The 21,416-nt window shown below is 39.9% G+C and overlaps 1 protein-coding gene across 4 annotated transcripts in view; it reads left to right on the top strand.

The window, feature by feature from the left end:
• The window catches only part of KIAA1217 (KIAA1217 ortholog), a 237,708-nt gene that overhangs the window by 120,913 nt on the left and 95,379 nt on the right, over nt 1-21,416 (top strand). For all 4 annotated transcript variants that reach the window (XM_065398557.1, XM_065398560.1, XM_065398559.1 and 1 more), the window contains exons 3-4: nt 16,339-16,537; nt 19,654-19,747. In XM_065398557.1, the coding sequence (XP_065254629.1) occupies nt 16,339-16,537; nt 19,654-19,747 (293 nt within the window). The remainder of the gene's footprint in view (nt 1-16,338; nt 16,538-19,653; nt 19,748-21,416) is intronic.

A 21,416-nucleotide genomic window follows, 5' to 3' on the forward strand; every position in this document is an offset into this window, starting at 1 on the left:
GCAGGTAGAATCCAGTTCTGTTTGCTCTGGTTTAAATAAAATCCCCGTTATGTTATTTTTTGACAACTAGTTGTATTATCTCGGCTACCATTAAATAACCTTTTATTATGGTGTAACATCCCGCCAGCTCTCACCTGCTGAGTGATTATACCACCACTGTAACGGACCGTTACTAAATCTTGATAGGTGGTTTTGGGATGCGGTGACCTTCAGATGTATTTCAAATGTAACACTATAATCCTACACTGAGAGGTCTGTTTACACCTGTTTGGCATAACAAACAGGATCAGGTCAGTTTAGTGTAGGGCTGTGTTTCCCAAACTTGGGACGCCGCTTGTGTAGGGAAAGCCCCTGGCGGGCCGGGCCGGTTTGTTTACCTGCCCCGTCCACGTGGGCCGAGGGACGTACTGGCCACCGCTTCCAGCAGCTCCCATTGGCCTGGAGCAGCGAACCACAGCCAGTGGGAGCCGCGATCGGCCGGACCTGCGCGCGGCAGGTAAACAAACCGGCCCGGCCCGCCAGGGGCTTTCCCTAAACAAGTAGCATCCCAAGTTTGGGAAACACTGGTGTAGGGGACCGGAGTTGAGTATTGGGGTAACTTTATCTCTGGACTGGTGAAGGGTATCTCTGAGTCAACAGGATGCATCATGGAGGGGCTACAGGCACAGTTTAAAGCACTGTAGACCTTGTTGACTGAGCAAGAGCCCAGAATTACAGGGCAAGTGTCCACTCTGCACGAGGCAAGACAAGAGCAGAGGAAGGCGTAGTTTCTGGCTAAGGTGGTGATCAACTGTTTAGTACCCAAGTTATATACTTTGTATATGCCCAGGGATAAGAAAATTCTAGATTTCTGTGGTACACCTGTTAAACCAGGGGACCTGGTTGTTGAGGAATGGGTAAGACAGACTAAGGCAGCTCAAGAAGACCCTGAGGGAAGCTCCAGCTGAGGTTGTTAAGGACCACCTGAAAGGACAAGCCAGAGACACTGTAAAGTACCTTATTCCTTCTGGAGAAGAGAGCACAGAGAACATTTTCAAGTTGCTGATTCGTGTGTATGGGGACAAGGGCCCTGTTGGAAATCGATTGCGAGAATTTTGTGAGAGAAATCAGGAAGAGGGTGAAACAGGAATTTTGCCTACAATCTACAGGAGAGACTCTCCAAAGTGCAGAATCGAGATAAGAGCCAAGTGACAGACCCAGATGCCATCCAGAAGGACCAGCTAGTGATAGGACTGATGGATGATGAGGTAAGATGTCAAATGAAGAAGAGATTCAATGGAGCAGCCTACATTGACTTTTCCTGACCTGGTAAGGGCAACCATTGAGTGGTCTGAGGAGGATGAAAAGAATTTTGAAGGAGTTGCAAATAAAAGTAACAAGGAGTCCGGTGGCATCTTAAAGACTAACAGATTTATTTGGGCATAAGGTTTCATGGGTTAAAAACCCACTTCTTCAGATGCATCATGGGTAAAAAGTGGGGTTTTACCCATGAAAGCTTATGTCCAAATAAATCTGTTAGTCTTTAAGGTGCCACTGGACTCCTTGTTATTTTTGTGGATACAGACTAACATGGCTACCCCCGATACAAATAAAAGTAGTTATAGAGGAAAAAATGAAGTAGCCAACTGAACCTTCATGGCTGATTTGGAGAATACCACTACTGTCTTGGAGAGTTTGAACAAAGCAGTACAAAGACTTAGTGATCAACAAGAAGAGCTTTTTAACAGTGCATCAACCAAACCTTTCAGTGGGACCAAAAGCAAACAATGCTTTCTGAGGGGCAGAAAATTGCAAGAGGTCTCCATTATGAGATAGCCAGGTCAATCTGGTTTACTGTGGATGCCGTGAGTCCAGTCACATCTAGAGAGAATGCCCACATAACTGAAAGGATCAAGGAAGAATTTCCTCTCTTGATAGGGAGACAGTTGAAGTGTAAAACTCAAGTGAGGGCAGAAGAGACTCTTGAAAAGGGGATGAGACACCCAATATTTCACCTAGAATGGGTTTACATATGGCCAGTCCACGGATAGAAAAACAGAAGGCCAGAGCTTTTGGAGCCAGCCCCATTGTGGAAGTGGAGATCGGAGACATGAAGACACATTGTTTACTTGACCTTGGGTTCAAAGTCACCACTCTGATGGCAAGTTACTTTTATAAGAACTTTGAGAGAACTAATGCTGTGGGGGATGCCAGCTGGGTAAAATTGAAGCAGCTAACAGATTAGATATTCTGGTAATTGGATGTTTGGAGGCAGATATTTGGTGTTCAAGGCAAGTATTGTCTCAGAAGTGTGTTTTCATTGTGCAGGATGATTATTTGAGTCCAGAAGACAGTGTGATTGAAGTTCCCAGGATTCTGGCCTGGAACATCCTGAAGGATTTAGATGGACTTTTTGGACCCTATTTCAGCTTTCAGGAGAACTGTACCACAAGGAGAGGATCACACATCTGGGCAAGAGTAAATGCTCAGTGTCAGAAGATTTGGCAGCCAGGGAAGATTGTACGTGTACAAGTAGCTGGGATTAAAATGTCACAATTCCACCTATGAAAGAGTGGTACAAGGTCATTGTTTTCACTCAGAGGGACTATCCTCAAGTCAAGTTCTAATCACTCCAACGATGATGACAAGCTTACCAGGGGGGTTGTCTTAGCTCATGTGCAATGCAAAATCTCAGGAAGGAGTGGTGCCAGTCTGAGTGTTGAATGCTAGTGTCTGAGCAGCCCAGTTATCCCCCTGGACCTAAGGGGCTGAGATCATATGACCAGTCAGGATAGAGCCTCAAGAAATCTTGGAGTATGGACAAGAAGGAGCTATAGTGAGGGTTCAAGAGGCTCAGGAAAAGAGAGATAAAGACACACCATCACAAAAAGCAGAAGCCAGAAACTGTTCCCATGAAACAGTTGAGTATTGGGAAATGTTGAGTCCTATTGAGAAATAATATTTGAGAGAGCTACTCCAGAAACATAAAGATGTGTTTTCCAAATCTGATAGTGGCCTGGGGTATATTGAGGTAGTGGTGCATCATATACCCACTGGAAATGCAGTACCCATAAAGCACAGACATAGAAGAGTTTCTCCCTATATGTACAAGGAATTCAAGAACCATGTACAATTAGTGTCTCAAGGAATTCTTAGAAAAATTTCCTTGGGCTTCTCCTTTGGTGATCATCAGAGATCTGGAAGGGTGCGTACAGTTCTGCTGTGATTACAGGAATTTGAACATGGTGACAAGGAAGGATGTCTATCCACTGCCAAGGATAAAGGAATCACTAGATGCATTGGGACAAGTCACTCTGTTCTACACCCTTGATTTAATGTCTGGATATTTCCAGGTGGCTCTGGGGCCTGCAGATTTTGGGGAAATGGCCATGACAACCCCATTTGAACTGTTTGAGTGTACTCACATGCCTCTTAGTTTATGTAATGCTCCATCCACCTTATAAAGATTGATGGAGACTGTATGAAGAGATCAGGTGTTTAAGATTCTCCTAATTTATTTAAACGATATACTCGTGTTCTCACAGAATTTAACAAACACTTGGAGTGATTAGATTTGGTTCTGATCACGTTGGTCAAACATAAACTAAAGTTAAAACCTACTAAATGTAAATTACTCAGTATCGAAGTTAAATTTCTGGGACATGTGGTGTTGGCTCAGGGAATTGCTGTTAATCCAGAGATGAAGGCACTCGAAAATTGGCCAAGACCACGGAGTCTCACTGAAGTTAGGAAAATGCTCAGTTTTATGAGTAACTACTAAAGTTTCACAGACCCCCGTCCTTTGCAACAGCAAGTGGGGAAAGAAAGGCTAGGATAGTACCTTTTGAGTGGACACCAGAGTGTCAATGGGCTTTTGAAGAGTTGGAAAGGAGACTGATGACTGCTTCAATTCTGGCATGTCCAGATTTCAAGCTGCCATTTATACTGACTACCAATGCTAGCTTTCGTGTCTTAGAGCTGTATTGAGCCAGATAGAGGAGGGAGTGCAAAGAGTGATAGCATACACTAGTAGAGGACTCCGGAAGTCTGAAAGAAATTACCAGAATTACAGGACATTCAAGTTGGAATTGCTGGATTTAAATTGGGCTGCTATGGAGAAATTCATGGAGTATCTGATCTATAAGAAGTTTACTGTGAAGACAGATCACAGTCCCCTCAAGTATTTAGACAGATTTGCATGCAGTGGAAAACTGATGGTTGGCAAAACATGCTGAATTAGATTTTTAAATCTGTTACAAACCAGGAAAAGTGAATGGAAATGCAGGTGTACTATCCAGATTGCCTACATGGAATGAACCCAAAGGAGAAGATCAACAGAATGATTTTATCTTCATTAAACCAGAAGTAGCAGGCTAACTTTTGGATGGAAGGGTGAAGGGAGCACTCAGACACAAGAATTGTGGGACTGTCTTGTCTGGTGAGAAGTATCTTATTACAGGACATTAGTTATTCCCCTGAGGCACTGAGAAAAATGCAGATGGAGCATGTGGACATCTGTCCTGTTGCCATTGCTCTTATTGAGGGCAAGGAGAAAGACTGAGATAGATGTGATGTTGTCAGTCTTGAAGGAAAAAAATGGTGGTGGAGGGTGAAACAGATTGGTTTTACATTGAGGACTGCTATATTACCACTTGACACACCCTCAGGATGGTGAGACTTTGCTGCAGTTGATAGTGTCCAGATGGTTCCAAAGGGAGATGCATGAAGCCAAGCACAATCAGAGAGGTCATTTTGGTACTTCAGAGTTCTTCTTCGAGTGATGTCCCTGTGGGTGCTCCACTTTAGGTGTTTGTGCGCTCCTGCGCTCATAATCAGAGATTTATGGTAGCAGTGCCCAGTTGGGTCGCACACGCACAGTCCCCATCTCACGCTGCTTCAGGCGGTTAACTGGGGTGCTGTGCGACCAACCCTCCCCCCCCCCAGTTCCTTCTCTATCACCTTTGGCTTCAGTTGGAGCAACTGGCAGCGCCTCACAGCTTTCTAAGTAGCATAGTTTCCCTTAGCTTTTATTTTTCAGTTAGAATAGTTAGCTTTAGTACTTTATCCCCATCCTTTCGTTTCTTCAAAAAAAAATTCATTTTAATTTCTCATAAGGCTGTAGGTTTCCGTTTTCACCACCGCAGCTCCGTATTCGTATCCCCCTTATGAGGAGAGTACGCTCCCTGAGGGACATGCCTGGCTCCCCAGGATTCAAATGCTGCATTACCTGCAGGTTTTTTATAACTCTCTCAGACGAGCACTCTGTGTGTCCACTGTCTCAGCGAGACACATATACCACAGAAGTGCTCGCACTGTCACAATCTGAAAGCCCGCAAGAAATTTCCAACTTAAACTCCTCCTCATGGAGAAGTGTCTCCATCCAGCGTCTGAGCCTGAGGTACTCACCCCACCTGGCCAGAAATTGCCGACTGCAGCCTCTGACAAGGGCCCTTCTTACACAGCTCGGGCTCCCGATCAGCCCGCCAAGAAGGCGGCAAAAAAAACAGGGTACCACATCCCCTACTTTGGAGTTGGCCAAGATACTGGCCATGCCAATGGCCAAAACAGCGGGACCCTCCGGCACCATTGGTACCAAGAAAACGAAAGCCGCCCAACTGCCGAGCTCGGACGCAGGAACCAAGGTGAAAATGAAACCCTATATCGTGGTACCAACAAACACGACTAAACCCTCGTTTCTCTTTGGATCCTCAGGTGAAAAGCACAGAGCCAAATGAAGCGAGAAACCTGGATGAGAGTGTCTGTGAGCATCAGGAAATTTTGATGGGGGTTAGTGCGGTAGCGTTAAAAGTGTCAGAGAAGTCCAGGCAGACATGAAAGAGGTGTTATGACTGAAAGCTCAAAGTGCCCTGATCAAGCCTGGGTATAGATTTCTTCTGAGAAATCATCATCCCAGAGGCCAGTCCAAAATTCAAGACAGGAACAGCATATTTAAAGGGGAAGGAATATAAATATGGTAAAGAGACTGGATCCCGTATGGGGATATATGATTTAGGGTATGTTCAGGGTGAATGTACTGTAAATTTTTTCATGGAGGAGAGGTAGCTACTCCTGAGAATCTGAGATGAGATGGTCACTCCCCTCAGCAGGAGGGGAAGAGGGGGACGGTGCAGGCAAGGGAGACAGAGAGACGGGGTGAAACAGAGTCTGTGAATAAACTGAGAACCGGGAAGAGGGTAGCTGGAGGGATGTTATTGCAGGTAGGTAGTATCCAGTTCTGTTTGTTCCAATTTAAATAACATCCCTGTTCTGTTTTTTTATAACCAGTTGTATTATCTTGGCTACCATTAAATAACCTTTTATCACAGTGTAACACACCCCTTCACCCCACCACACCCAGCTCTCACCTGGTGGATAAATTAAGTTATACCACCACGGTGACAGACCATTACTAAATCTTGGTCGGTGGTTTTGGGGCAGGGTGACCCTTAGATGTATTTTGACTTATAACACAATAACCCTACTGTGAGAGGTCTGTTTCTGCCTGCTCACCTAAGTAGTCCATTGACTTTATCAGCAATGATTTTAAGCAGAAACTGCCTGATCCTGTTAATACTTAAGATTCAGTTGGCTTCAGTGGGACTTCTCACAAGAGTAGCATTAAACGCATGCTTAAGTATTGGCACAGTGGGGGTCTGGACTTCTAAAATCTTCCCTGATGATTTATCTCATGACTCTCTACTTCACTACAGACAGACAGATTTCAATGGTTTGAGTAAAGATTTCACTGCCACGTAATTTAGACATAATAATAATTAATATGTAGCTCTATAATAACTAATTGAATAATACCTAGCCTACCCACCAGTAGTGCATTTCATCAATAGATGTCAAAGCTTTTTACAAAGCAGGTCAGTATCATTATCCCCATTTTCAGATGGGGAAACTGGAGCAGAGAGTGGGAAGTGACTTGCCTGAAGTCTCCCAGAAGGCCAGTGGTGTAGCTGGGAATAGACCCCAGGTCTCCTGATTCTGTTTAGTGCTCTACCCTATGTGATTAACTGGGATTGTGTGTGTGTGTGTGTGTGTGTGTGTGTGTGTGTGTGTGTGTGTGTGTGTGTGCGCGCAATGTATGTTGTCAGGTTTCTATAACATTTTAAAATAAAAAATGATATGGCTGTTAATAAATTGTTACTTAGCATTCACTAGTCATTCTGGGGAGCAGGCCCTTGATTTGTTTTTAGAGGTTTTTCTGCTAAAATTGGATCCAGCCCCATTTAGGACCTGATTCAAATCCCGGTGATTTACTGGGTTTTGGATTTGGCCTCTAGGTTTAATCCACCACTGCCTTTAGGCCATATATCATATAGCTGGTGAACCATAGGGAGGAACTCCCCTGGAAGATGTTGGGAATTGCATCTCAAATTAAGGACTGTGTATGGCTTTAATGTAGTTAATCCTCTCAAATCATTTTCCCCTGTCCTGTCTATTGACTCTGTAATGCATGAAAAGCACATCAACATGCAAAAATGAACATGTACTTATTTGCTGTCGTAGTCAGAAAAATTAGAGTTGGCTGGCAGTTCTGCAGGAAAAACAGCCTGAAACAACCAGTTTCAATTATGGGGTTGAAACAGGAATCCTAGGAAATTAAAATATCCTAAGGTAACTCTAGTTTTTCTGGTCAGTTCTTTCTAGACTTCATCTCCTTCCTTAGTTTAAAATCATGTCTGAAGTTTATTGGGCTTCTAAAGAAATATTTTATCTTACTTGAAACATTTTGCAGCAGAAAAAACAAAGTGAGGTAAACAACCATACCGATATATGCTAGTCCATAAAAGCTTTCATGCTTCATTTACTGTACTTACACATTTTCTTGGACTATACCCAGGGGAAGTGTGAAATGTACACCTTCCCAAGAGAAGCTGGGTAATCACATGTGTTGTTTACTTAATCCATTCTTCCTTTATGTGTGAGCGGATATCTCTTGTGTGCACCTGAGGAATAAAAAAGTTGTTCCAGGGAGCCAGAATCCTTTCTAGCATTACAGCCTCAGCACATACACATTGTGCTGAAAACCGTTATATGATAGGCTCAGTGCATACTGTGGGTCAAATGATACGGGGCCTGAATCTCCTCTTCGGTACAACAGTTTGTGTCAGTGTAAGTGTGAAATGGCTTCAGTGCAGTTGCACTGATGTAAAACAGCTGAAATGGAGGGGAGCATCAGGCCCCCGAGCCAGAGTGTGCCTTCGGAGACCGGTTTAGCTTGAAATGTAGCTACATAGGCACATTTCTGGGACTGTTTATTTCCCCTGCTGTTTTTCTTGAGCAAGACTTTTTCATTATTGTTATTTATTTGTATTACAGAAGTACCAAGGGATCCTGACCAAAATCCGGGCCCCATTGTGCTAGGTAATATATGAACATGTAGTGAGAGACAGTTGCTGCTCTGAAGAGCTTGTGATCTAAACAAACAAGACCAAAATGCATGGTGAGGGGAGGGTGGGTGGAAACACGAGCACGGAGACAATGGAGTGACTGGTACAAGGTTGAACTGCTGGTCAGTAGCAGAGCCTGAATTAGAACCCAAGTCTTCTGACTTCCAGTCCAGTGCTCTATCCACATCTGTACAGTAAAATTGGCAAATTATTTATGGATAACCACTGAAAAACAATACAAGTAGGCCAAATCCTGCCTTCCACCATATATGTAAATTCCTCTTCCATGTTTAATATCAAGTGGCAAGTCTAGCACAGTGGCCCAAAGGTGTTAATGTGGAAAAGTTGGAGCTTACCATGACTGAGAGAGCCCCTTGGTTATTGAACTCCCTACTGCTCCTTATCCCCAAGCAATACCTGTTGCAAGCCCCTAAGAATTTTGGTCTGAGGGTCCCTCAGCTTTAATAGAGGGACCCTCATAGCCGCTTCCGCAGTAAAATGCAGAGTGAAGGATGGTCTCTCACTGGTAGCCAGACCAGTAACTAGAGCATAAAGTGTTTTAAAAATTAGTTAACAAGTCCTTGAATCATATCTGGCATCAGGAACCCATTGTAATATGCTTAACCCCTAAGTAATATGCTCTTGTTAATCTGTCACACTCAGAAGGTGGGCTGCTGAATGCTGAACTAAGTGGTTGAAACCTACATGTGGCTTTCCCAGTCAGTCCCAGCTAAACTGCATTGCAGTTGTGCGGCCCAGTCCCATGCCAGGTCTTATGGGTCAGCAGCACCTTATCACTAATGGTGCTGAAGGCTGCCACAAGATCTAAAAGTATTAACGTGGATATTTGTCCTTTATATTGATAAGCAGAACCCTCTGTATTTCTTGATACTGTAGACTTTGCTGGGTAAACTGAAGCAGCGTTGCTCAAAATCTGACTGCCTGAAACAATAGTTTTGAGAAGCATGAACTGCCCCATTCATCTAACTGAATTGTGAACTTTCAAATATAAAAAGATGATAGTTTAAGCATCATAAGTTTTAGTTGTGACCACCTGGATTGTCATCAGTTCTTCTCTAAGCAAAAGAACTAGTATTTCATTTTAATTTATTTTCTGTGATCCAGGCTAAACTCATCCATTTGCAGTAGGCACTTGTAAAACTCTACAATCTTTCCTATTTGAGTGGTGCATGGAATATGCATCCCAACTTCATGGGATACACTGGTAGAAATAATATATAACCCTAGCATTTCCTGTGTATTCTTTTCATGATGAAACAGACCTATTACAGCTAGTCTCAGTAAATAGCAGGTGTGGACAGATTAGCAGTATGTAGATTTAAGGAACTAAACCCAACACTTTTTTTTACATTTACTGAAAAACACTACCAAATAGCTGGAGAAGCTTGAACAAAACTGTTCAGGCTATCCTGGTAGAAAGAAAATTAAATTAAACATATACTTTTAGTTTTATTTCATGCCACAGGTTGTGCCCGTTGATTCTGTGATTCTGTGAAGATAGCTAAGAATATTACGAGACCCCTTTTTAAATTTAGAGAATAGATATTATCAGCAGAGACTAGCTAAAGGAAATAGGCGAGGGCTTCAGGCTAGAAATACCACAAGGATGATGGCAATGACCTCAGACTAGTTCTGAAAGAATGTGTTGTATAGCTGGAAAGGCTAGTGTTGAGTGTGGGGATAGTAACAACTGCATACTAAGGAATTTCTTCTCCATTACAAGAAGTGTTGCTGTAGCAAAGTTATGTGTGTGTCTGCAGAATTCACTGATAAGGACACCAATGTGTGTTATCTCTATTTGTCTGATACATGTCTAAGAAGAACAATGTGGGTTCTGACCTCTGTTACACCCTTAAATACTATACTATATTTGTCTCAGATAACATTCATGGCGAAATCTGATCTGTTTGTTGGGGGGCATTAGTATCAATATTCCAATATTCACTTTGGGCCAGATTCTGACACCCTTATTGATATTAAATAGTTGTTACATTGATGTCAATGAGACCACTTGTGGAGTAAGCTGCTGCTCCACATCAAGCGGGGTATCAGAATGTAGCCTTAGAAAGTGTTCTGACTACACAGTGATTTAGTGAGACAGGCAGAAATGTGATTTAGTGGAAACAGGAATTCCTGAGTTCTAGTTCCAGTTTTAGCTGTGGCTCCCTCTGTAGTGTTGGTTAACCCTTCTGCGTCAATTTCCCCTTCTGTATAATGGGGATAATAGTACTTACTGACTTTAAATTAATATTGTGAGGATTATCTAATGTTTGTAAAGTGCTTTGAAGTTGACATTACTATATAGGTATTAATTATTCTTAAACAGTTTATCAAATGTTTTAACTTGTTTTTCTCCACTGCTTCATAGATTCCAAGGCCAGAAGGGACCATTGTGATTATCTGACCTCCTGTGTAACACAGGCCATAGACCTCCCTCAAAATAATTCCTAGAGCATGTATTTTAGAAAAACATCCAATCTTGATTTGAAAATTATCAGTGATGGTAAATTGTTCCAATGGGTAATTATCTTCACAGTCAAAAATCTACACCTTATTTCCATTCTAAATTTGTCTAGGTTCAACTGTATGCACATTTTCTTTCTTAGAGAGAGAGAGAGAGAGAGATCTGGAACCCTGATGATGCATGGTCTATGCACGAAGTTGTCTGGTTTAACTAAAGTTGTGGTATTAAATTGATTTACAGCTTTGTTTGTGGATACCCTTACACTGGTTTAAACCTGGTTATCTTGCATATAAGAATGGCCTTACACTGAAGCCTCATCTAACACTGGTTTATTAAAACCAGTTTGATGGCACATCTTAAATTAAGCTTGTGAAAACTTGTGTGTAGACCAACCCTGAGACAGAGGATGAACTTTTTCTAACTGAACCTTAAGGAAAAGCAGAATTAGGATCTCATCTGTTTGTAGAGATCTATATGTGGAGAAAGGAGAGTCTTGTGCTTAGACCACAGGGCAATCAGGAGACCTGGTTTCTACTTCTAGCTTTTCCATAGTTGTTCTTTGTGTCCTTGGACAAATCACTTCATCTCTTTGTTCTTCAGTTTTCCCATCTGTAAATTGCACTTTCCTACCTCACAGGAATGTTGTTAATGAAGCTTTAATGAAATAATGTTTGTAAAATGCTTTAAGAAACCTAAGGCCTGGTCTACACTTAAAAGTTTTGCTAGCATATTCTATGTTGTTTAGGGGGGTGATTTTTTTGCTGACATAGTTGAGCCAGCAAAAGCCCTACTGTAATCACAGTTAAACTGGCAAAAAAGGCCTTTTGCCAGTATAGCTTTATTTCACTTGGGAAACTGGTATAAACTGTACTGGCAAAAGGACTTTTTTGCTAGTATAAGCTACGTCTACACTAGGAGGGTTTGCCAGTATAGTTTGTCTATAAATGTAGACAAGGTCTAAGACTGAAGGTGCTATAGACATGCCTAGAATTAGCAGCAGTAGCATTGTTTGACTCGAGTTACTACTTTCAGATGCGCTATATACTATAGCCTTCATTATTCTGTTACCTGTCCTCCTGAAGTTAAGCCTATTACATGCTGCGTTATTGTCTTGTTTGTTTTGTGTTTGTAAAAACTCAGCACAATCTTAATCTTCCTGGCGAATCTGTTGTGACAGAAGAGTAAGTGCAGGAGGAGCATTAGGATGCATGAAAACGTTAGTATTCATTTCCTTTGGCTCCCTTTCCATCGGCTTTGCTGGCAGCTATGCTGTTGTCCTAATGAGAGCTGCACCAGGGTTAGACACTATTTCCTCTTGCTGTAGTTTTAATGTGAGTAATGTATTAGTTGACAATAAGAAATGACTCTAGGGGTGGAGCTGCTTCCCTCAAGCTGAGCATTAGGATGTTGCCAGTTGTCCCAGTTTCAGCCTGACGAGATACGTGTGTGGAACAAGGTGGATGGTTTAAAATAATGGATCTGAAAGTCCCTTTTTCTTCTATCATGCTGAAACAGGATTTTTTGGAATGAACAGCTACTTTTCTCAAACAGGAAACACCCTAAAGTACTGCTATATTATGACATGGATCAGGCAACTCACTGGAAAAGGCAGGGGCTTTAAAAAAGTATGTAATATAAGGGAGAATAGGAGAAGGAGAATTTATCACAATGCCTTTGAAAATGTTCTTTCCCATGCTAATAAGTTTAAGGCACAATCATTCCAGATTAGATACAAGTTTATTTGGAAAATCTACATTAAAACAACTGAGAGTTTCTGATGTATAGGTTGAGGGTGCATGAGGAAGGGCAGAGTTAAGGCTGTTCGGGAATGTTCCAAACCCTTTAACCCCTAAAGGGTTTTTTTGTTTTGTTTTAAACTAACATTTCTTGATATTCATACATAGTAGCAAACTTAGTTTAAAGTTAACAGAATTTTTTGTCTGTTTACTGAGTTTTTTTTAAAATGGCATCAATATATCACTTTTAAAGTGTCATTTTAAGCTTCTTTTGTCTACTGAAAAATATTTTGAACAAGACCTTCAAAGAAAAATTCTCGAATACTCTGAAAATAATCACATGCAAAAACTTTTTTTGCTTAAGAACAGTGAATATGGGGGTTACATATAGTTATTAAAAAGTTGATTAATTACAGCTTATTTTCTTCAAATATATCTACTACATGAGTTCTCAAGGATGTTTAACAAAAAAAAATCATAATTTCAATTCAGAGTAAAGAAAATTCACTTAACAGTTTTTGAGATATAGGCCATTTAAAAAAAAATAAACTTTCAGAAAAATTCTCCTAAATCTTTGGAGTAAATCTGGCAATTTTGGGATCAATCCAGTTTTGCCTGCCAAAGTAAAAGGTTAAAAATAGAGTATGTAATGGAATCTGAGTGCAACCTTAATGACACAGGATGATATTGTTACCCCTTTTTGACCTGAGCAGCTAGTCAATTTCAGGACCCTGGGGATGTTTCAGCTGGAAGTAGAAACTGATGATGGAGTCTGGTATTTTCTTGGATGCAATCTTATTCATTTACAAGGAATGTACAATGTCCTGCTTCTCCAAACACAGGAGGAACCAGAAACAAAAGGAGTCGTTTCTTAGTTTACAGGCACAATCTTCCCTTAGCCAGCAACCCTGACCCAGAACCTTTTTCTAGGCTTTTTTCAGGGGCATGCTGTGGTTACAGGCTACTGCTTGGCTTTCTTGTTGCTTTTGAGCTTCTCTGTTTCTTGTCTGTCCCCTCCAGCTAGACTTTTTCCCCACACGCCAGTGGTGCTGGAACAATTTGTATACTGGGGATGCTGAGAGCCATTGAATCAAACTGTAAACCTTGTATATGATGGAAACCACTTCAAGCCAGGGGATGCTGCAGCACCTTCTTCCACCCCATCCCACTCCCGCTCCCCTAGTTCCAGCACCTATGCCACAAGCACATCTGATCAGAACAATGCCCAATGGAACCATCCACCCATGTGTTGCTAGTTACTGGGCAGACTAGATTATGTTAATGTTTTAGGTATGGCCCCTTAACTGTGTTTTACACCTATCTTAATTGAAGGGCGTGTTCACACCTCATTTTCAATGAGGCTGTAATTCAACCCATAACAAGGTTTAACCCAGCTCATAACAATATCATCCATTCATAATACTATAGAAAAGGTACTGACAGTGTCATTTTAAAAGCAGCCTAATATTAAATAATGGTTAGCTGGTGTTGAGGAGTCTGATTAGTATGCATAAAAATTAACATGTTCTGCCTTCTCTTGCTCTAGGTACAATTATCTGCTCACTGATTGTGGGAACACCTGCCAAAATGTGCATTCATTCATTTACAGCAATTATGGGCAACATAGTGAGAAAAATACTAAGAGCTGAGGATAAAGAAAACTCATCTTAGATTAATATGTCTTCTATATTTTTCAGTAAATGGCTTCATGTCCCAGGACTTTAGCACAAACTTTTAGTCACTGGTGATAGCTCATGAATATACAAAATAAAACCCTTCCACCATCCCATCATTGGTGGTATAACCAATTTTGACTTTAAACCAATATATCACTATCTAAATGGGTTTTGTAATTTGTGCTGTAGCCCCAGAGACTGCATGATCATCAGTAAGGATAATGTTTAGGCATTTCTGTTCCCTTACCAAAAAAACAGCTGACTTAAAGAAGAAAATGAGTTGCTAGTATTGTGGTTTATATCCTCTGAGAACTAACCAAGAAAGAGCAACATAGTCACACTTGAGCAGATCTGTCATTCTCTTCTCTTCAATTACCTTTGTGCCCTCCTGATTCAGGGCTTCTCTGGGGGCTGAAGAGGCCACTGGTGTAACTTAGGTAGCCCCTCAGGGCTCTCTAACATCATATCAGCCTGTCCTCAGATGCCTATAGGCAGGCTGTGGCACCACCCCCAACATGTCCTTCCCATGGCTCAGATGCCAGGTCTTGCAGGATAGTCTGTGGCTGTCTTCCTCAGTTCCTACACTGGGGGAATTCTCCCCTGGCCAGATTCAAGGATTTTTATGCCCTTTTATGTCACTCTATCAGAAAGGGGATGGTGTTGGAGTGAGAATCTCACCCCTAGTGAGCAAGGTCCAGTGGGAGAAAATGAGAGAATCCATAAGGGGAGGACGGCCTCTGTGTTTCCATTTGCCCATCTGTAAAATGAATATAATATAATACTTGCCTACCTCAGGGGAATATTGTTGGACATACCGGTAATTAATTAAAGTCTGTTTGTTTTGAGATCCTTTGATGAAAGGCACTGCAGCATATAAGTGCAAAATATTGACAATTACTTTTGACTAGAAGAAAAATAGGTCTGGAAACCATGCCTAGTACTGAGAGACTTAAGAAGCTCAATCTATTTAGTTTATCCAGGATAAGTTTAAGAGATGATTTGATCATGGGCCCCAAGTACGTACATAAGGAAAGAGATTTCTGATAGTAGATGGCTCTTTAATCTAGCAGAAAAAGACATTACAAAATCCACCAGTTGGAAGCGGATGGTAAATAACTGTTGGAACAATTTACCTACGTATGATAGTTCTCCATCACTTGAAATGTTTAAATCAAGACTAGATACCTTTCTAAAAGATGTACTGAAGTTCAACCAAAAGTTATAGGCTTAATGCAGAAATTGCTGGGGGAGGTTTGTTGGTCTGTGCTATGCAGAAAGCCAAACTAGATTATCAGAATGATCCTTTTTGGCTTTAAAATCTATAAATCTATCTATATGTGACTCAGATTCTTTCTTTCCGCCCCCCTCTATTATACTATACCGTGATGTGTTAGAGATTACTATTAAGGTTTCAAACCATTTCACACAGAAACACTAGAAATTAAAGTGTCTGATATTCAGGCTAGATCTGCTTTTTAGTGACTTCAGCTTTGTTCCTACTATGAATTTCACCTACAATTTTATAAATAAATAAATTGCTGATAAATCAATTGTGGGCACAAAATTATGCTTGCAAAAATGGGGAGCTGGTTTGAAAATCAAACCCATGTTGAGTAAGTGTGAAGTTAAAGCAAAGAGTTTATGCTTAAAAGAACCTAAGTGATACAAGGATTAATTTTTCCCTCGGCTGACAAAAAATTTCCCATGATTTACTTGCACCTTCCTTGTAGTATGGGTTCATTTTAGTATTATTTTTAAATTAGCTCTTTTAATGTAAACTTTTGATCTAACTAAAGAACAGTAAAAATAGATTCCCTGCAATAACATGTTGCTCTGGGAAAACTCTGTGGTATAGAAACAAATAATCAATATCCATGAGACAGTTTTTATTCTTCATTCCAGTATTGTAGTGAAAAAGTATGGTGTGTGTGAGAGAGAGGCATCTAGTTTTGCTTATTCTAGTATAGAATTAAATATTTGATGTGTGTTCCATGTGGACTTTGGAGTCTAGGTTTATTCCATGCATTTTTTTAAAAAAATCTTCAATTGTATTTTGCTTTTAGGCGTTTTATATCTTCAGTATGGAGATGAAACAAAACAGTTAAGGATGCCGAATGAAATTACAAGCACAGACACGATTCGTGCCCTCTTCGTAAGTGCCTTCCCCCAGCAGCTGACAATGAAAATGCTGGAGTCTCCCAGCGTTGCCATTTACATCAAGGACGAGAGCAGAAACATATACTATGAACTAAATGATGTAAGGTAGGTAAACAGTGCATCAATAGCGTGAAAAAGAGTTAAGCTGATAAATATCTAACAAATATCAGGTCTGACACATTGAGGCAAATTCAGTGGTGTCTGAGTAATTTGGCGTTTTCACAGTTTGACACATGCCTTAAGCTATATGTACCACATCTGTTGCACAAGCCGTATATGTATGATGTACTTTATTTAAATATTCATGCAATACAGATAAAGTTTGGTTAGCTTTTACAATTAATATTTTATTGTGTTTTTACCAAAACATGTATATTTGAAATATTAAACATAAAATAATTCACAAAATGGCCTTAAAACAGATCCCTGTCTCTACTGACAGAAAGTCTGATGTAAAGGGGGGTGGGGAAAAGTGTCATGGGTGTTTTGGGGCACAGTGTGGGCTGGAGTGAGTGTCATGGAGCAGAGCTCCACTATTTATCATCTACCACCAGCATACAATCCGTTACACCAGTGGCAGAGGCTGGAGTGTACCCACTGCTGCTCTAGCTTCCATCAGGACTGGGCAACTGGATACCTGCCACTGGTCCTAGGTGCTACATTAATACAAATAATTAATAATAATAATTAAAAATACTTCTGAACTCAGCCAATACTGCATACTAGAATATTGTAAAGATCTGGTTTGTGTGTGTGTATGTGCATGTCCTCTGCTGGTTGGAATCAGAGCTGCTCAACCATGTTTCTTAAGCCCTGAACTTCTGACACCAATTGGTATTTGCGCTTTTGGAGCAGAAGGATTGGAATGTTAACCCATAACCACCAAGAAGTTCCCAGTGGCCTACGTGCACAGCAGTTACAACCATGTGGCTGGCCACAGATTTGTTATGGTGTGAAAAATAGTTCAGGGATATGTGGCATATGTTTATACCAGACTGTTTGTAAGGTAGTATATGATAAATATCAGAACAGACACAAAATCACAAGAGCGAAGCAGAAGAGAAAGAGGGACAGAAGGAAAAGTGTTCAGTTCTAACACTGTCAAATAGTGAATGTAAAACAGATGTGCAAATAAAAAAATACACAAATGTATACCTGTTATCAGAAAAGTTTCAGGTGGAATGGAATGGAGATATGGTGCGAAATACAATTCACTTCAGAGATCAAATGCCCTGTATTTAACTATGTTGCCTTAAAGCACTACTTTACTTCAAGCTGTCATATTTCTATAAGATAGCTATGGAGATTATTTTTAAACCAAACTTGACATTAGTTGAGTAAACTCTCTCAACCATCATTTTAGAGATAGAAAAAAGAGTAGATTAAGTTTGGTCCAATTAAAGATATTACCTCACCCACCTTGCCTCTGTTTATGGCATCATCATTTGTGAGCTACGAGTGAACTGAAAAATGAGAGAACTTTCCTTGCATTGAAAAATATATTAACAAAGAATCATTATGTGTCAATATGGAGAGCAGAATTCTGTAGTTTAGATTCTTCATGCAGATCTCTGAGCAGAATTTTGTCCTTACCTTATATGTAACATCTGTACCGTTGGCACTGAATATTATTTAATTTTACAGACAGTAAACATTGTTCCCAAATTATTCACTAACTAAACGTAGACCCATCACCTCTTTTAGATATTGATATTATCTTAAATTCCATATTTGTAAGACAGAAAAGAGTTTATGCTGCCATAAATAAACGAAGAACCTAAATTTGCTACAGGATAGGTATTTCTTGTGCATTCTACATGTAAAAAGCAACAGAGGGTCCTGTGGCACCTTTAAGACTAACAGAAGTATTGGGAGCATAAGCTTTCGTGGGTAAGAACCTCAAAAGCTTATGCTCCCAATACATCTGTTAGTCTTAAAGGTGCCACAGGACCCTCTGTTGCTTTTTACAGATTCAGACTAACACGGCTACCCCTCTGATACTATTCTACATGTAGTTAACTCTCATCAACTCTAAACTTCTCATTAACCATACATTTCTTAAACAGATGGGACTGATCTGTCTGTTAATCTGTGTGGTTTTTTAATAGACTACTTGAAGTCTACAGCAGCAGTGCAAGTTCTGACTAGTTACAGATTCAAAGCAATCGCTGACTGTAATATGACTTTAAAAGAAAGAAATTAGACCAGCCCAAGAATACTTCACTTCATTTTTTTAAAAATGATAATCCTAATGAGTGAGATCAGTCCACTAAACTTGTTGCTGTACCTGGAGGAAAGAAATTCAGTCTTTTGTGCAAATTCTCTTGAAATCACTAGTGTGAACTGAAAGGAATTACAGTTTTGAAAGGACATTAGTGTGTTTAGATTGTTGCCGTTAATTAGATTGTTGCTGATTAGTACAGAACAAGAAATCAGCAGGACTCAATGCAGATTTCTAATCTATGAAATTATTGTAAGGTAGGTTTTGAGACTAATGTAAAACATCTGTCGTCTGATTGTTGTCTGAATGAGTCAGTTTATAAAAAGACTCATGAATGACAAGGCTCTTTGTGCTAATCTTAAAAATCTTTTGGTGTTTTCTTCTAACAATTTGCATCAAAATTCTGTAGTTTCTTTTATCAAAGCTGTGCTTTTTGATTTAAAAAAAAAGCTGTATGAAAGATTGGAGGCTTGAAAGTTTGTTTTTACATTCGCTGATGAGTTCTTAATCGCTATGGAATGTTTTCAGTTTTGTGAACAAACTACCGTAAGTTAATTTGCCTCAAAAATAATTTCAAAAGAGTATTTTTCTTTTGATTTGTGCTCATTAGAATAGCAGAAATTCATGTGTTTGTGTAGAGTACACAATAAAGCATTTAAATATTAACTTAAACCCTTTTGGGTGCATTGTAAATATTGGAGCTTTATTATCTTACAAAGTATTTTCACTCTGTGCCGGGGATCTTGAAAGAAACTCAGTACCACCTGATTTTTATGGGTGTGGACCTGTACTGAAAGAACGATACTTCCCAGGGGAAAGAGAACTGAAGTAGGTTTTGTTATTTGTTTGTCTATTTTATAGCAGTAGGGTTTTTTATTGGTCAGTTGCAGCAAGATCGTGATGGTGGTTGTCTGTTGCCTGAATCCTTAGGGCAAGCAAAGGAAATGTCTAAAATAAAACTCGTTTCATCTACTATCCTTGTTGATATTTTTGATTCCAGGAACATTCAGGACAGATCTTTCCTTAAAGTTTACAACAAAGATCCTGCTCATGCATTTAATCATACATCCAGAACTGTAAATGGAGATATAAGGGTAAGTGCCAGAGTTGATTTATATTCATTTTTATTTTATCTCCTGTTTTCTATGTGAAATGTTTACATTAATGTATATAGTGTGAATACATACATGCTGCAAGCGGATGACACTGATCCATGCGGCTAACTCATTTATTGATCTATTACTTCATTCCTTGTCACTATTTACTCTAACAGCTCTCTGATCCCTCATTCATTCACAGTAAAGAACTGAAATCACAGCACAATGTTTTAGTAATTTGTTTCAGAATGCAAATTGAAGTCTCATTCATTAGTGGGCACCAAACTCTCTTCTTTTCAAGAGAGCAGAGCATGGTTTAACTTTACTCTATTAGTAGTGCAACTCGCAACCCCATTTTCAAAAGCTTTCCAGTTGAGCTCCCTGTCTCCTGATGTGCTTCATAAATGGCCATCTCAGACTCAACATACTAATAAATGCTTTGCAGTTTTGAAAAGCGCATCGATTTTTGTGTCTATTAAAAATACCATAATGTAGTAACCTTTGTAAAGGTGAAATCTTTGCCTTTGAATTTGCCAAGAAAGCTTCTGAAATTTATTCCCTTTGTTTTCTTTTTTGTTTAAATATAATATATAGGAAATAATAAAGTCATATTAAGCCTTCAAGAAGGATAAAGTTACTAGCAAGTGTGCTGCTTGGTTTTTAGTAACTTACACATGCTCCAAAGCGGATGTCAAATGTTCTGAGGAACTCCTGTAAAAATATTAGTTTATAATTGTGCATCTGGTTCTTGATTTCACAATTTCTTTTGCATCTGCCACAGATCTTTGCTTTTTTGGTTTGATTATATTTAAGCACTTTTGCAGTTGTAATGGTATAGGGCATTGTTGTTTCAGTACAATTGTGGCAGTCGTTCTGTTTCCTGTGGTATTTTCAACCACCTCTCCTATAATTATTTTATTTAAATATTTGAATTTTAAAACATCATAAAACAATCTCTCTGATGGGTCAGAAAATCCAATTATCTGATTATTCACCTCACTGCACGCTAAAAATCTGTATATAGAGTGGTAGCAGCTCATGTAGGGGCCGATCTGATAAATTGCTATGTGTCTCCTGCAAGGTGCTGAGAATCCTGAAATACTGTTGACTTCTATGGAGCAGTAACCAGATGTATCTGAAATATATCATTAATATTCTAGGGCAGGGCACATTTTCGGTGCCTATAGTAATGTTAACCATTGGAATAATAATGCATTGACATTACATCATTAGGCCTAAATTGTTATTGTCCCACTTGAAAGGGGGGCTAAATGTAACTTTTTTGAGTGTTGTGTGCTGGACTGGTATTCAGACATGTTTTGCTAATGTGTACATAAAATCAAAATATCAGCAATCTGGATTACTTCTTTGGCCCTGTGTCAGATATTTACTATCTAATAAAGTTGTTTCAAATACAAATGTTGGCTCTCTGTAAAAACCGTGGTTAAAATTTGTATTGTTCACGTTAAAATATAGAACTGTGCAACTGAGATTATGCCCACAGATACATATTGAGTATGGCTAAACTCTCTCTCTCTGGCCACAGTGGGATAATTCAAAAATAAAGGTGGCTCCCTCTGTACCAATGCAGGAGGCTGGACTAGAAGACATCTTAAGGTCTCTTTCAGCCCTACGTTTCTACGATTCTGTGATTATTTTACCATGT

This window comes from Emys orbicularis, chromosome 2, assembly GCF_028017835.1.
Source record: "Emys orbicularis isolate rEmyOrb1 chromosome 2, rEmyOrb1.hap1, whole genome shotgun sequence".
NCBI lineage: Eukaryota > Metazoa > Chordata > Testudines > Emydidae > Emys > Emys orbicularis.